General features: G+C 44.3%; 1 protein-coding gene across 2 annotated transcripts in view; it reads right to left on the bottom strand.

The window, feature by feature from the left end:
* Fam102b (family with sequence similarity 102 member B) overlaps positions 1–14,636 on the bottom strand; it is a 47,277-nt gene that overhangs the window by 19,961 nt on the left and 12,680 nt on the right. For both annotated transcript variants that reach the window (XM_032897454.1, XM_032897453.1), the window contains exons 2-3: positions 5,521–5,641; positions 2,080–2,109 (exon numbers count right to left, since the gene is read on the bottom strand). In XM_032897454.1, the coding sequence (XP_032753345.1) occupies positions 2,080–2,109; positions 5,521–5,641 (151 nt within the window). The remainder of the gene's footprint in view (positions 1–2,079; positions 2,110–5,520; positions 5,642–14,636) is intronic.

Here is a 14,636-nt window from a genome sequence, read left to right as displayed (position 1 = left end):
CGACAAGACCCAAACAAGACACTCGCTTATAAGAGAGCAACACGCCAATGCACCTTCTATGGGCCAGATTCTTATCTAGACCCAGGAGAACAGTGAGGTAAAAGGAAAAATATTCTGTCTTCAAAGAACTCACATTACACACATTATAGCAATATGCCACAGAATCCATATTTCCTTTTGACTTTCTTTGGCTCCATCAAGATACTTTTCACAGGAATATCTCTCATATATGTCTCATAAATGCATCATACATACATATATATATATATATATATATATATATATATATATATACACACACACACACACATACCACATTAGTGATAGACATTAACGGATTTAGGAAATAATTGTCAACATTCTCATTCCAGGTAATATTAGGCATAAATCGGGAATATAGAATGTTTTTCTCATTTTCAGTGTTAGGGATGGAACCCAGGACTATCTCATGCTGTGCCCTGAGCTATCCCTGAGTCCTTTACTCTTGCTTTCATAGTTTAGTACGGGGGGAGGGGAACAGAAAGTGAATTCCTGCAGTGCCGTCTGATGAGTGCTGTGGTAAAGGAAGACACAATGACAAGAGAGGAGAAGAAAAGTTCTCAGAGCGAAGGTATGACTAAGCTGAATCTTCAATGATCCGTGAGTTGACAGGATAAGGGGAAGGAGAAATACATGCACGGTATCAAGTCACAAGGCGAAGAAGCTAAAATAGCACAAGATAGATACTCTCGGAAGGGTAGGATGGCAAGATGTCTCCTAAGGATGCGGGGCAGGGGAGAAGAGAGAGACAGAGAACCCAGGCGGCAGGTAGTGAAGCAGCAGAATGGATTTGCAGACCACAATGGGTCTTATTTATCAGCTTATAGGATTTCCATTTCCTTTACAGTCAGTGAATAACTACCGAGAGACTAAAAGTGGGAAATGATATAATCACGTTTTAATTTTAGAAAGATCACTCTGGCGGGACTAAGGAAGATGGACTGGACCAAGCAGGTGGCCAACAGGGGCTGCCAATAGAAAATAACACAGGCACAGTCAAAGGCAAGTCTCGTAAAAGGTGAGAAAATATTGTTTTAAGAACTCTTAGAAGAGGCAAAAAAAATCATGAACAGTTATCAGCAACAGTAGACCTTGCTTGTCTGTCTGCCTAACGTTCTGTGCCCTGCTAATCCACTTTCCCCCAGAGATTCAATCTCCACACTTATCCTGGTGCACACTGAGGGCGAGAGCCTCCTATCATTGCTACATTGTGGCAAGTCTAATTTAACAATTGCAACCTATTTCCCTACCGCAGATGGTTAGGGGTGGGTATAAGGCCCAGTTATACCCAATAAAACATATGGTAGAATCTTCTAAGAGCATCTAGGAAATGTTTACTTACTCAACAAAAATAATATACAAAGACCAGCTAGGTTTTTGTGCATAAAAACATGAATTATATTAAAAAAAATCGAGCAACTAGACATCTGATGTTGAGGTATTGTAATCAAGATTAAGGTCACCACTGAGGGAAGGGGATAACGGATCACTGACCATGTCCTTTAGTCAGCAGATTAATCAACCCTGGGGCAGCAATATCTTATATCTAATCATTCTGAGTTATCAGTAAGCTATGATTTCAAGGAAACAAGAGAACATTCTCTAGTAGGGAGGCTAATACTAAAGGGTAACGGCTCACAATAAGCTCCCAGAATAGTCTTTTTTTTTTTTAAAAAAGATTCATTTATTTTTATTATGAGTATGGGTATTTTGCCTGTATGTATGTCTGGGCACCATGTGCATGCAGGGCCTGAAGAGGGGGTTGGGGCCTCTGGAACTGGAGTTGCAGACAGAGTTCTATTCACGTTTGGGTCATGGGAACAGAACCAACCTGGGTCCTTTTGAGAACTGGCAGTGTGCCTAACCACTGAGCCATTTCTCCAGTCCCCAGACAGAATATTGTAATGTTTGGTAGATCCAGTTATTCAATCTCTAGTTTGCTGTACCTAAAATGAGCCAAGCCTGAGTAACAATTAAAATCCCACAGGTTGCAATAACAACATTACGACCTGCAAAGGGGGGTAAAGGACATTTACTTACCTTTGCGTAAGCTTTCCCACCTTTTAATTCCTGCAAATACAGAAAACACTATAAGGAAGGGCATTATATGACAAGGGATTAAAGACTAAATGTGTCAAACAATTCCAGAGCAGACATTTATATGCTAGTAAATGCCACAGACAATACAAATAGAACGATTTTCAGCCCAACTATTCAAATCAATAATAACGTCTTAAAAATGACCAAAGTTTTCACTTTGCTTGCAACTTTACCTATTTATTTAGCTTTTGATTCGGAGTCTCTTATGCTGCACAGACTGAGCTCCTGGACCTCAAGGGACTCACCTCAGCTTCCTGGGTAACGGGACTGCAGGCCACATTTTAGCCTTTAGGGTGTCACACACTGTGAGGGCCAAGTGTAAAGCTCTTAGAACAATGGCTAGTACACCGTGCACTGTTTCCTCTTATTATCACGGACCAGCTTCCTTTCTCCAAAGTCACTTTGAGAACATGTCTACTGAAGAGCTGTCACCTCCCTTTTCTGACTCTGATACACTATCACACCTGTTGTTTACACATTGAGTTTAAAGAAGTCCAGAAGGTCCACAGCGAGCTCTGTCATCGCATAGGACTGCTCTTTCCCTTTCCTGCCACTGTTTCTAGTCCATGCGCTACCAAAATTTCTTCAGTATTGGGTCGTTCTCACGTCCTTTAATGGTGCCATCCTTAAACAAACAAAAGTCAACATCCTCTGGGTGTTCTGTGGCTCCCTAACTTGCCTATCTTCATTGCTGTCATTCAAAAGGCTGAAACCTCTACCTGACTCTAGTCAACCTTCTTCAGCTGGATTTGTCCTCATTTTCCATCTCTAGTAGCTCAGGATCCCCAGTGATCTTCGCTTCGCAGAAGCTAAAAGCCCCCTGTTTTCATCTTAGTCCCTCGGAAGCATGTGATGGCTGGACCAATGAGCTCCCTGATGCCACGCCTCCTTGATGCCACTCCCGATGCCACGCCTCCCAACGCCACACCTCCCCGATGCCACGCCTTCCCGATGCCACGCCTCCCGACGCCACACCTCCCCGATGCCACGCCTTCCCGATGCCACACTTCCCTGATGCCACGCCTCCCGACGCCACACCTCCCCAATGCCACGCCTCCCCGATGCCACACCTTCCTGGTGCCACATCTACTGCTTCCCTGTCTGCTGTTCCTCCTGCCTCTCCTTTCCTGCATGCACTCCTTTATTTAGCTTCTACAGGAAGAATGCTGGCTATACCTTAGTTATCTGCTTTCGCTTCCCATGAAATAGAAACCTGTGCTTTTAGTTGGGTATCTGGGTGCGCCAAATAATGGACTATCTCTGTGTAAAACTACTTTCCTCAAACCTAAGTATTTCTACTTTGAGATATTAAAACCAGCTCTTCCACCACCAAAGCAGCAGCAGGATCTTATGAAACGGTGGTTCTCACCTTTCTGAATGCTGTGATCCTTTAATACAGTTCCTCATGTAGTGACCCCCAGTATAAAAATTACTTCATTGCACTGGGTGTGGTGGAGCATGCCTTTAATTCTAGCACTTGGGAGGCACAGTCAGGCAGATCTCTGAGTTCAAGTCTAGCCTGATCTACAGAGTAAGTTTCAGAACTCCAGGAGAGCAAGTATCACACAGAGAAACTCTGCCTCAAAAACAAAAATAGAAACAAGCAAACAACCTGCCATCAACAGAGTACCCCAACCGACCAAACGAAGCTCGTTGCCAAGTATTAAGCAATATAAAGAGACTGGGGTGTGGCCACCCACAATTCATTCACAACGTGGGATGGCAAATGTAAGAATATAGCTTTTTATCCGACACAGAAAGACACAGGACGGAGTGGAAGAGAGCAAAAGGACCTGTGTTTCCTCCTCTAAGTCTTTATTTTGCCAACACAGACATGTACTTTGGTAACGTAAATATATATAAAGCTGGGCATGGTGGCATGCCCGTAATTCCAATACTTAGGAGATGGAGGCAAGGGGGATCATGAGTTCAAGTCCAGGCCACGAGTGAGTTCCAGGCCAGCTTTAGCTATCTACTGAGCCCTTGTTTCTGAAAAATCAGAACAAAAAGATATGTACAGAATGTAAGTCACACTGTTGGTTCTTCATTTATAAAGGCAAAGTCAGGTGACATAACCTAGGCCGGCTTTAAATTTGCTATGTAGCTCAGGCTAGCCTTGAACCTGGGATCTTCCTGTCTCTGCCTTTCCAGCTGCCATGGTTACAGGCTTGCTATTATCATGCTTGGCTGTGAAGTTCCTATTTTATAGCTGATAGTTAACTCAGCGACAGCAGTGGTTAATGAAGCTAGGATCTTACGTGTCCATTTCCTCAGTCTCATACAGAAAAACAAATACCTATAAACAAGGACGGGGTTTGGGTTGAGTCTTCCCTTTAGCACTATTAACGAGGTAATACCTGTGTAAATTTGGGCAAGCTACTTCATTTCTCTGAGCCTTAACGATTCTGAATATAAAGAAAAGGACTCCCGATTCCAAGGTGTATAACTGGTCGAAGTCCCCTGAACAACACCGATTAAAGAAGAGGTTTGTTGGAATCTGGTCCAGATCAGAGCCTCTCTCAGCCCTCGTCAGAGATGCTGCTCCTTGCAGTAGAAGGGAATCAACACGAAGACCTTCAGCTGGGCAATATGCAGAGAATAAGAAACTTGGGAGTGCTCGACCATAACCGCATGTCTACACCACACCCCTCCCCACAAGACCCACACGTGTGGGGAAGAGGTGGCAGACAGAAGTGGTGGTGGTCAGTTTCAGGGAAGTACAACAGGACAGATTCACACAGGACTCACAGCGATTGTGACCAGCATACACAGGACCCGCACGAGCTCCATTCAGGGTAAATCCCAGCATTGGGGGAGGGCGGTGGGGGTGGGGATCCAGCTACTAGCTGACAAGCTGAGGAGATGTTGGTATTTGGTAGCTGCTGGGGGAGGGAGTCAGTTTTCTTTAATGGTGCACCACCCTCTGGTGCAGGCCCCACTCCCCAAGAGCAGCTGAACTGGATCAAAAACCTAAGAAAACTCAGGTGGGTGGGGCAGCGGAGGTGCAGAGGGAATGTGCAGGAGAGGTGGGGGAGCAGTGTATGAGCAAAATACATTGTATGGATTTTTCAAGGAATGAATGAAAATATTATTTTTAAAATACGTAAAGAGTTTAGAACAGGAGTTTAATAAACTCCTATTACAGACAGGCACACTCCCAAACCAATACCTGGGTGGTTAATACTCAGTATGGTGCGTGAGCCTTCTGTGAATCTTGAGTTATCATAACCTCAGGTTTTCTACCGTATCTTCCAAGGAAACTTATTAAATTTAACTTATGGCTGTGAGTTCTACCGTTAAAGCAGCTCTAGATAAAGTGAGTTGGTGACTGTAGCTAATCCTGGTTTCTGAAAGGGGAGGAATAAAAGGCTATTTTCGTACCTTCCGTACAGACACTCTGTAGATACAGGGATCCAGGATGCCGGTGGAGGCACTGGCGCTCATTTTGCACATAAACGAGAACTTCTTTCTCCAGTGAACACAATTTGCTTGCACCACCTCCCTGAATAGGAAACAAACAAAACAAAACCCAATTAATTACTATGTTAAAAACACGATCTTACTGAAATGTACAGAGCAAAGTTAGATAGACGTCAGTATTCGTAGGTGTGAGAGACGGCTCAGTGAGGAAACTGCTTGCTGCAAGTTCAAGGACCACATAAAAGCTCGGTGTCTGCAATCACAGCATTTGAGACAGGGACCCCCAGAGCAAGCTGACTTACCAAAATGTCAAGCTCTGGGTTCAGCTGGAGACCCCGACTGTACACAGAAGGTGAAGAGCACCTCAGGCGCTACCTGACGTCACGCTGGACTTCCACACTCAAGCACACACAGAGACACATACAGATGCAAAAGCCAGTATTTGCGAGCAGGGAACAGAAGTAATGGGCTCCTAGAAAAGCCAAGGAGTTAAGTGACTCATCAGTCAGTTAGCAATGAGTCCTCAATGTCCGTGTACTTTCTGTGTGTTAGCACACTTCTAATGCTTGAAATGCAAGATAAAGGGCAGAACTTCTAACCTCCCAGGGCTTTGTGTGAGAGACAGAAATACACGTAAATACCCCAGTTTTCCTCTAGCTCCTTCAGCAACGCGGACTAACATTTCAGTTCACGACATGACAGTTAATCCCACGGCAACTTGAAAATGCAGCTGGCCTTTCCCTCACAGATTTAGGGTGTGGACCAGGGGCTGTACAGTCCTGCTGGCTGGAACCCACCTTGTAGACAATGTTGGCCTTGAATTCAAAGAGTTCAACTTGCCCCTGCCTCCCAAGTAGCATCCCACCTGGCCTTGATATTTTTATTAATTCTTTGAGAATTTCATACAAGCACATAAAACGTATTTGATCATAATCACTCCTACTCCTCCCCTAATTCCTCCCACATCCAGTCCCACTTCCCATTCCCTTCCAACTTCATGTCTTCATCCTCTTCCTCTTCCTTCTCTTCCTCTTCCTCTTCCTCGTCTTCCCCTTCTCATGAGTCACTGAATCCAATGTGTGCAGCCCATATACCCATGTGTAGAGGAGCATCCACAGAGCCACATCTCTAAAGAAATCCTGACACCCCATATCCTGGAAGCGTCAGGCCTAGTTCCCCAGTTAGGGGTGAAGGATCTGGGGTCCTCCCTACTCCGTGCTGGAACGTTGACAGGGTTGATCATGTGCAGGCCACCACATGCTGTGAGCTCATGAGAGCAATATTCCCAGACCAGAAGATACTGTTTCTGTCCAGTCCTCCCTGACCTCTGGCTTAGTCTTCCCGCCCCCTCTTCTGTGATGGTTCCTGAGAGCTCAGGTATAGTGAGGTTGATTTCCTTAATGAATACAGAGTGGGCTCATTTCTCTGGAGGAATAGAGACTTACGGCTAAGGTAAGAATTTAGATAAATTCAGATTAAAAAGACCAAGGACAGGACAAATGCAATGAATACAACAGCGGGCGGACTTGTGGCTGCCTCTGTGAAGAAAACGGATGTGCGTCAACATCTCCGAAGTTGGGTTTGTAGATAAACTTGTAAGAAGCCCAGAAAGATTCATGAAAAAAAAAAAAAAAAAGCCGCAGGAGTTTTAGCTCTTGCTTTCCTCACAGCATCAGCCATGTGTCCGGAGCTCCCAAAAAAGGCGTGCAGATATGCTGGTGTCCTGGGACCTTCAGGAATATCCTCAAGGTATGCTTGCGCCTGTCACTAACACCACTGGTGTAGGATCAGGTATCAAGAACAGGATTTAAAAAAACAAAACAACAGGACAGTTTGTTGCCCTTAGAAAAACACAGATAAACTTCTAACTAGAGACACCTTCTACTGCTTTTTCCCCAAAAGTTACCGAGTTTGTTTTTTTGTTGTTGTTGTTTGTTTTTTTTTTTGTTTTTTGTTTTTTTTTTGTTTTTTTTTTAAGGCATCATCTCATAGGAAGACAAAAACAAGCGGTCAGGGGCAGACATGAGTAGTAACTAATTTAGCAGCTGAGGAAATCTGAACCTGACGCTGTAATGTGGGAAGCCAGGAGTGGAATCTTAAATTGGTTCTGAAACAAAATGAAGGACGGACCAGAGGTGGGAGGGTTGATCGAACGCTGTTTTAGAAGCAGCCAGACTCGGACTCTCTCGGGAGGAAGCTCAGCTTATTCTCCCGACCGGGAATAGATGTCTCTCCGGCCTTCGACCCGAGGCAGGCCTCAGGGGTGTGACGACAACATACTTCAAGATGAGTCAGTGCTGATCCTTCCTCCTTAGCTGGCTCTGGCGATGCTGGAGACCCGGATGCATAACTAACGAGATGGACACTGAGGACTCCCAACAAAATGGTTCCGCCATCTCAACTGTAGTAAAGACCCATGATGCCAAGCCCCCTCTGCCAGCACAGAGCTTCTGTCAGTCTCAGAGCTGCGGTCACACCTAAGCCGGCATCCTAGGAGAAGCTCTTGCTGGGAAAAACAGGCCAAAGTGAACAGCACAAAAGGCGACTTCGTCCGAACAGAGCTGATGCTGGAGGAAGAGAAGTTCTCGAATGAGAAGTTATGGGCTGAAGGGGTGGCTCAACTCCCACCCTGACCCTTGACCTCAACTCTTCACCCAGGCGTGTGCACCCCCACACACACTACATACATGCACAGATATATGTAATAACAAAAAGAAATCACATCTACTGCACAGGACTAGGATGCTCTTTAACAAAACAAGGACCCCTTAAACATGTTAATGGAAACAAAAGTCCTAAGCCTTTCACTAGTCGTTTTGGACCTACTCTTCCATTGTCATAGCCCAGACTGGCCTTCAAGGACTGCACAACCAGGCTTCCTGCTGTTTGCCTCTCACTGTGCAGAAGGAGCAGCACCAGAAGGCTGAGGGCAGGTTGGGAGCGAAGACAGCGCAGACATCCGATGGCTGACTCCTTACTAGGTGGATCAGAAATGAATAGCTGTAGGGGACTGCGGTTTTTCACCCCTACCTGTGGACTTCCCCTTTAATGACAAAGCTTAGACTTTAAAATAAGTACATGTAGACCTCTGCTAAAGCAAAAACTGGAAAATTACGAATATTACTAAGTACTGAAAAATCTCAAAATGGAACACAGTTCTGTAAGGGAGAACCAGCATGGACCCGTGCCTGTAATTCCGGCACCGAGGAGACTGGAGGAGAAAGAATACTTGTTTGATACCAGTTTGTTCTGCACTACAAGACCACCTTTTTCAAAAAGAAGTATTTAACATTGAAAACCATTATTTTCCAGCTGCTTTAAATATTCACCCGGTGAATATTCTTTATTGTCTAATATATGAAAATGAAATAACCTCATTTTGGTCAACTTTCTGTCACCATAACCAATGTCTGAGTCAAATTAACATCTAAAGAGGACAGGTTGACTTTGCTCATTGTTTGGGGGTTTCAGTCCACAACTGACTGGCTTTGTTGGGCAGGGCCTGTGGCAAGGCAGCCTATCATAGCTGGAGGGAAAGCCTCCCTATCCACAGCTAGCAAGTGAACTGAGGGAACGGCCAGATTTACACGATCCCTTTGGGAGCATGACTCCTAATGACCTAAAGCCCTCCTACCTTTTAAAGGTTCCATTACCTCCTAATAGTGCCGAGCTAGGAGTACCACATGGTCCTTTGGATCCAATTCATAGCTGGGCCTTAAAAGGTTACTGAGCTAACTATTCTAGAAATAAAAACAAAACAAATACTTCAAAGCCCCAGAACCTTGGTTTATGTGGGTTTTTTTGTTTATGAAATATAGGTAATTCTCCAACTAATCTAATTAGAAGCACATACTACGTTTCTCTGTTTTAAAACACTTTTACAATGTGGCAAATCTATAATGATTTCATGTACCAAATCATACATCGCTACCATTTGCACAGAGTGCAGCTTCTGCCTGAATGACAACGTTAAAGATACCAAGTGGATTCTGCATGTACCTGTGATCCTTAAACAATTAAGTGGGAAGTCTTTCATATTTACCTAGTTTGTCTAGAGAGTGGAGGAAACCAGCAGGAAGTCTGGTAGACTTGGGGAAAAACCAGGTTAATAATAGCAGTATAAACATGGGCAGGAACTGTAGCACGTAAGGAACGGGTTTTAAGAGTATGGTACATCTTAGAGGGGAAAGCCACACTTCTAGTTTCCATCCCTACCCACTGACTTCTGCTTTAATGACAATGTTGACAGTAGTTACTGAGTGCTTACACGGTTTACACATTGTAACACCACTCCATTAGTATAGGAACAGAGAGAAACTAAGTAGCTTATCCAACTTGACTACTTCGAAAAAGAGTTAAATTGAATTTAAGGCACTGTGTAGAGTAGACCCACTCCACTTCCCAGTTAACTTTCAACATCCTATCAGGTTTCTACCCCAGCTTCTCAGTGAAACTAGTGAGCAACAGATTGCCTAATCTGATGGGCTCTTTAATTTTTTTTTAGTTATTTGGTGTCTTTGAGTATATGTATGTATGTCAGCATAAACATGCCCTACCATGTGTGTAGAGATCACAGGACAACTTGTATCAGTTCTCTTTTTCTATTATGTGGATTCCAGGGATTGAACTCAGGCTCTCCCCCTTGGCAGCAAGTGCCTTTACCTGCTGAGCCATCTTGCTGGCCCCTGATGGGCTTTCTTGACCCTTATTATACATTCTTCACTGAGTCCCGTCCTTTCCTAATTTTGTGGCTATTTGTTCTTAACTTCATGTTCCTGTCTCCTTAACATGTTGGTGCCTTTTTACTCCAATGTCTGAGTATTATGCACACACTTACATATTATATATGCACACACATATACAGCTAAGCTTCTTTCCTTAGTGCTTGGATGCACAGAATCTTCTGTTAACTGTTGGGCTTACCTGGTGCCCTGGCCTAGGACTTACGTCACATACCTGTTTACCATGGTACTCGCCAGCAGTCAACTGACATGAGCTAGATCATTAAGCCAGTCAAGTCACTTGTTCAGGAGCAATGAGGCGACCATCAGTTGCCTATCCAGTGTCTCTCTTTTTTAACAGGTAATTTCATGTGTATTCAGTTAAGCCTATTTTACAAGTCTTTGCAGCTCTGGGGAGGAGGGAGTTGATTTTATGCTAAGGTGGAATCCTTAGAGACCACTGGCTGGGACTTCTGGACAGGCAGAGTAAGGGAGAGCCTGTGGGGACTGTCCTTTGACCCTCTATTCCTTTCTCTGTCTGAAAACTGTCATGACAACGGTTTTGAGGGTCAGAAGCCATACTGGACCACGAGGCTGCCGATGTGAAAAACCGTTTGGTGATAGAAGATGGATAAGCATGAAGCCTGGGTTGTCCCCATTCACACTTCCCATGTCTATCATTTAAAATGCTTGTCTTAATTTTCATTCTGTGTAGGTGAGCTAAACTCTTGCACACCCAAAGTCTTATCACTCCTATACTTAGAAACCAGAGAGTTCCACTACTCTTTCCCTGTGGAATGCACTCTCGGAATCCAGAGTCCTTTCCTCGTCATGGAAGATCACTGTGTCTCAGCACTCGGGAGGCTGAATCGAGAGGATCATGAGCCAAGGCTAGTCTGTGCCACAGAGTGATATCCTAAGATTGCTGCATGGATCTACGCTTTGATCTTACAAACGGCCTATTAGGAAAGCCCTACCCACAAACAAGCCAGGGTCACTTCCTGTAGATGAAAACATCCAGCTGCCTGGATTCTGCCTCCAAGATCAGAGCAGCAGCACATGTGCAGGAGCAGGTCCTTGTACAGGGCCGTTTAGTCAGCCAGGAGATCAGGCTCAGATGAGCTGGATTTATGCAATGTCTATTAACTACTTCATGCTGTGTCTAGCGAAGACACCTTATTGAAGAGAAACCCAAAAATGATAAAAAGAAAAAAAAAGAGGCCAAATTGGACAGTGGTGGCACTTGTGTTTAATCCAATTTAGCACTTGGGAGGCAGAGGCAGGTGGCTCTCTGGGAGTTTGGGGCAGCCTGACCTACAGAGTGAGTTCCAGGAAGCCAGAGCTATTCAAAGAAACCGTCTTGAAAACCCAAAACAAAACCAAACTGAAACAAGACAATGAACTGGACACAACACACAAACAGCCCCATAAAATAGATACAAGAATAGTATTCATAATCCCATGAGTCCACTCTGCCAGCCCTCGGAAGCATTTGATAAGGAGTCCAAAATCAGGCATAAATTCCTGCCACACCACTTTATAATTATTAGGAAATCAAGCCCTTTCTGTGTCTAGCATCATTATCAAAGTTCAAATTCTCAACATCATTCCTTTGAATCACTGTAAGAGCCTCCTTAATGGTTCCTGCTCAAATCCATCTCCCTCAGATCTCCGCGTGAGAGTGGTTCACACCTGCAATCTGCAATCCCAGCCTTGGGAAAAGAAGGCAGGAAAAAAAAAGCTTAAGTGAGTTTTTTTTTTTGTTGTTGTTGTTTTTTGAGGCCAGCCTAGGCTACAGAGACCTTGCCTCAAAAAACCAAACCAAATTTAAAAAAAAAAGAAAGTGTATTATGTTCCTAAGGCCATTAGTCAGAGTTTTCTGTGGCAATCGTTCATGTGTACACGTAGACCTTGGGAAAAAGCTGTCCAAACTAAACAAATCCAAAAAGCTGCAAAGTGAGTTTGTGACATTTGTTATACTGATGGGTTACCATGGAAACCCACACAAACTACTTGGCAACTGAGAGGAAAGTCACATTACTAACTGCTTTCTGTTGGGTGAGTCACTCACTTCCTATGAGTTTTGGACGGTTGCTCAACCACTGTCTAGAAAGAAAGCAAAGGAATGTGATTTGTGTTGCCACTACGGAAAGCCAAACATTTCAAAGATAACGTGATAAAGCTGTTGGAATGAACTCGAAGTAAGCAGAGGACTCGGAAGAAGATAAAGTTGCCATGACCGCTGTTTATGCTTCAAAGAATCAAAAGGAATCTAGGATGCTATTGAAAACTTAAACATAAACTGGAACAAAAGTCGATGGAGCCAGTCTTTGTGACTAAGTATTATACCAATGTCATCCATTTCCCGAGGACCAGCGAATGCATACTCCGGGCACATATTTAGAGTTACACCACGTCCTGACCATTCAAGATGTTTTCCATCTTTCAGAGACAGATATAAGAAAGTCCGCTCTGAGGAGTGGGAGCTGCTTGCCAGGTCGTGGGGTGTGCAGGTTAGGTGCTTATCCCACTAATCTCTTTGGCTTCAAACCCCGTCTCAGCTCCTGCCAGCTGCCACTCTGGTGAATCTGCCATATGTACAGTGTCTTCTCCTCATGGGATCTACACCTCACGGGAATCGGGGGAGACCAAGTAAATGATTACACATTGCTCCAAACAGTGCCTTGGGTACAGTGTAGCTTGATAATCAATGTTAACTTTTGTTATACCCAAGGCTCCATGTACCTGTGAGTCTGTTTCAATCTGCCCGCCAAAGTGGAAGAATGGTCAACTTTATAGAGATCTTTTCCTTGATACACCGAAGATCTGTCTATTTTAAAAGACGTGTAGATTCTGACGAAGAAGGAACCTTTGTGAACTGAAGCAGAAACCAGCATTTTCAGACTGTGAAGAGTAGTTGGATCTGTAAGACCGGCTTTGAATTGCAACACAAAGGATACATGAATGTGTCAACTCCAGCAGCATTTTTAGCTGAAGTAAATGCAGGGCAGTAACATCATGGAGGAAGACTGTGCAGTCGCTTTTGCTTTAGTTACTCATTCGCTGATTCATTTTACTGGTGGGTTAGGTAGTGAGGGAGGGACCAGCCCAGTTCACATCCTTCCTCTTGGAAACACTCAGTTTGCAGACAGATGTTTAGAGAGAACTCAAGAGGACTGAAAACGTGAACGTGAGTCTTCACCACGGGAAAGGATGAAGTCAACCGAGGAGACTGGCAAAGGAGAAAGGGAAGGGGACAGCCTAATATCAGAGCAGCAGAGAGGCTGGAGAGGCAAGGAGGTGGGTCCCAACAGGACGAGAAAAGAAGCAGGGTATCAGCGATGGCGATGGGGAAGTCTTAAGAAAGCCCTCCTCGGCAACGTCAGCTATGGCAGGGACCAAAAACGGGTCACTGGGTTTAGCAGGAAAAAGTCACCCATGATGCTGGTGAGTGCAGTGTTGGTGACTGAAGCTTGTTACTATGGAAAATAGATACAGGGATGTGGGCAAGTCATTTCGGATCTGTTAGGAGTGAAGCGAGAGTAGGGAAACTTAGGGCTGCATCCAGCTGAGCACATGACACGAAGGAAGATTTCACTTCAGCATTGAGGGAAGACAAACATGCCTCAGTACTGATAGGGGAGAATAGTGTAGGACCCAAACTGAGCATCTGGGTATGAATCGTGTCTTTAGAGAAGACTGATCCCCGAGATGTCAGAAATAGTAGAACCCAGACTACAGTTAGGGACTGGCCCCCAGCGGAAGGGGTCACCTCTTGACGTGAAGCAAAGAATGAGACTGAATGGAGACAAAGGTGTCAGCAGGTAATTCTTTATGGCCCTGGATTGTTCTAGTGAGAAATTCCATATAAAATGCAGTATTCCTTGGCACATAGTAGGCACTCAAACAAGTGTTTGCTGAATACTAGCTTACTTAAAATCTGCTATAAATATTGCAAAAAGCCTCTAAAATTTCATGTAAGGGTTGTTTTTAGTGGCTGACAGATATCCTGACGAAGACACATGTGCATTCCCCATACATGTGAAAATGCACACATATGTCTGTGCATGTGCATGTACACCCCCCCCTCACACACACAAGAGAAAACACATTCCTTGTATGGAATGGAAGCAAATTTATCAGCCATACATGTTTAATATATAAAACATGTGAAGGATCCACAACTCAATCATAGCAACAGAAAGAAGAAAAAGCTCTTTGATTAAAAATGGGCCAAAGGCTTGAGTGATCACTTCTCAAACGTGTGTGCAATTGGCCAATAAGCTAATGAAGATGTGCTTACCATTAATGTCAGGGGACTGTAAACATAAACCCAAGCAAGACGGCACCCACGCT

This window comes from Rattus rattus, chromosome 3, assembly GCF_011064425.1.
Source record: "Rattus rattus isolate New Zealand chromosome 3, Rrattus_CSIRO_v1, whole genome shotgun sequence".
Taxonomy (NCBI): Eukaryota; Metazoa; Chordata; class Mammalia; order Rodentia; family Muridae; genus Rattus; species Rattus rattus.
Note: the sequence above shows the minus strand (reverse complement) of the source record. Positions and strands in the feature narration are given on the sequence as shown.